Source organism: Macadamia integrifolia, chromosome 11 (assembly GCF_013358625.1).
Source record: "Macadamia integrifolia cultivar HAES 741 chromosome 11, SCU_Mint_v3, whole genome shotgun sequence".
Taxonomy (NCBI): domain Eukaryota; kingdom Viridiplantae; phylum Streptophyta; class Magnoliopsida; order Proteales; family Proteaceae; genus Macadamia; species Macadamia integrifolia.
The window spans coordinates 32,168,657-32,169,433 of record NC_056567.1 but is presented as its reverse complement, the minus strand read 5'-3'; the positions used below and the strand labels follow the sequence as shown (position 1 = coordinate 32,169,433).

Sequence of the window (777 nt, the reverse complement as noted above, 5' to 3'; positions counted from 1 at the left end):
AATGGAAGAGGGTATAGAAGGGTGCAATGCCAAAGTAGTTTCCCACCAATGACTGGGTCGAATGGAAACCGAATAATCCAATGGGAAATGGCTTAATGAGGAGAGAGGGTTTGAGGTATACAAGGGAAAAAAATCGTCTGCAATTCCGATCTCGTACATTTCCGTGCAATACCACATTCAGGTGGTGACACGTGTATTGATACCAATGCAATGATCCAGATATGATTTAAATGCCTCTTCACTGATTTAATGTTTTATTAGTTGTATCAGATATGGACCATTGTATTGGTATCAATACACGTGTTATCACCTGAAGGTGGTATTGCACGGAATTGTACGAGATCGGAATTACAAACGATTTCAACCCGGTCTACAAGTGGAATAAGAAACGAGACTAAATTTTTTCCACATAATTTCACACTTATGAATAAGGACACGTGGTAGTAAATGTCATCGAGGGTAGTTTTGTCCATTTAGACAAATAGTTAACCCATAAAAAATAAAAGGGTAGTTTTGGTATATGAAACAAACCTCTCCTGCGCTGCGCGGCCTGCGCCCAACCCCAAAATTAATTTTAGCGCCACTGAGCATTATCTTCTTCGATTATGCATTCTTGACCACTCCAGTCGTCCAGTCGACACGAAGCTCTGCATCTCTACATTCTTCCTTTTCCTGATAACTCTTTATTGATTTTATTTGGATTTTTTTTTTTTAATCTCTATGGATAACACTGTTGTCTCTGTTGTAATCTGGTAGATTCAATTAAAAAAAAAAAAA

General features: G+C 38.1%; 1 protein-coding gene across 1 annotated transcript in view; it reads left to right on the top strand.

Annotated features, from left to right (window-relative positions):
• Positions 1-574: 574 nt before the first annotated feature.
• The window catches only part of LOC122093821 (leucine--tRNA ligase, chloroplastic/mitochondrial), a 14,613-nt gene continuing 14,410 nt past the window's right edge, over positions 575-777 (top strand). Inside the window, exon 1 of the mRNA XM_042664322.1 lies at positions 575-777. Within this exon, the coding sequence (XP_042520256.1) occupies position 777 (1 nt within the window). The 5' untranslated portion in view covers positions 575-776.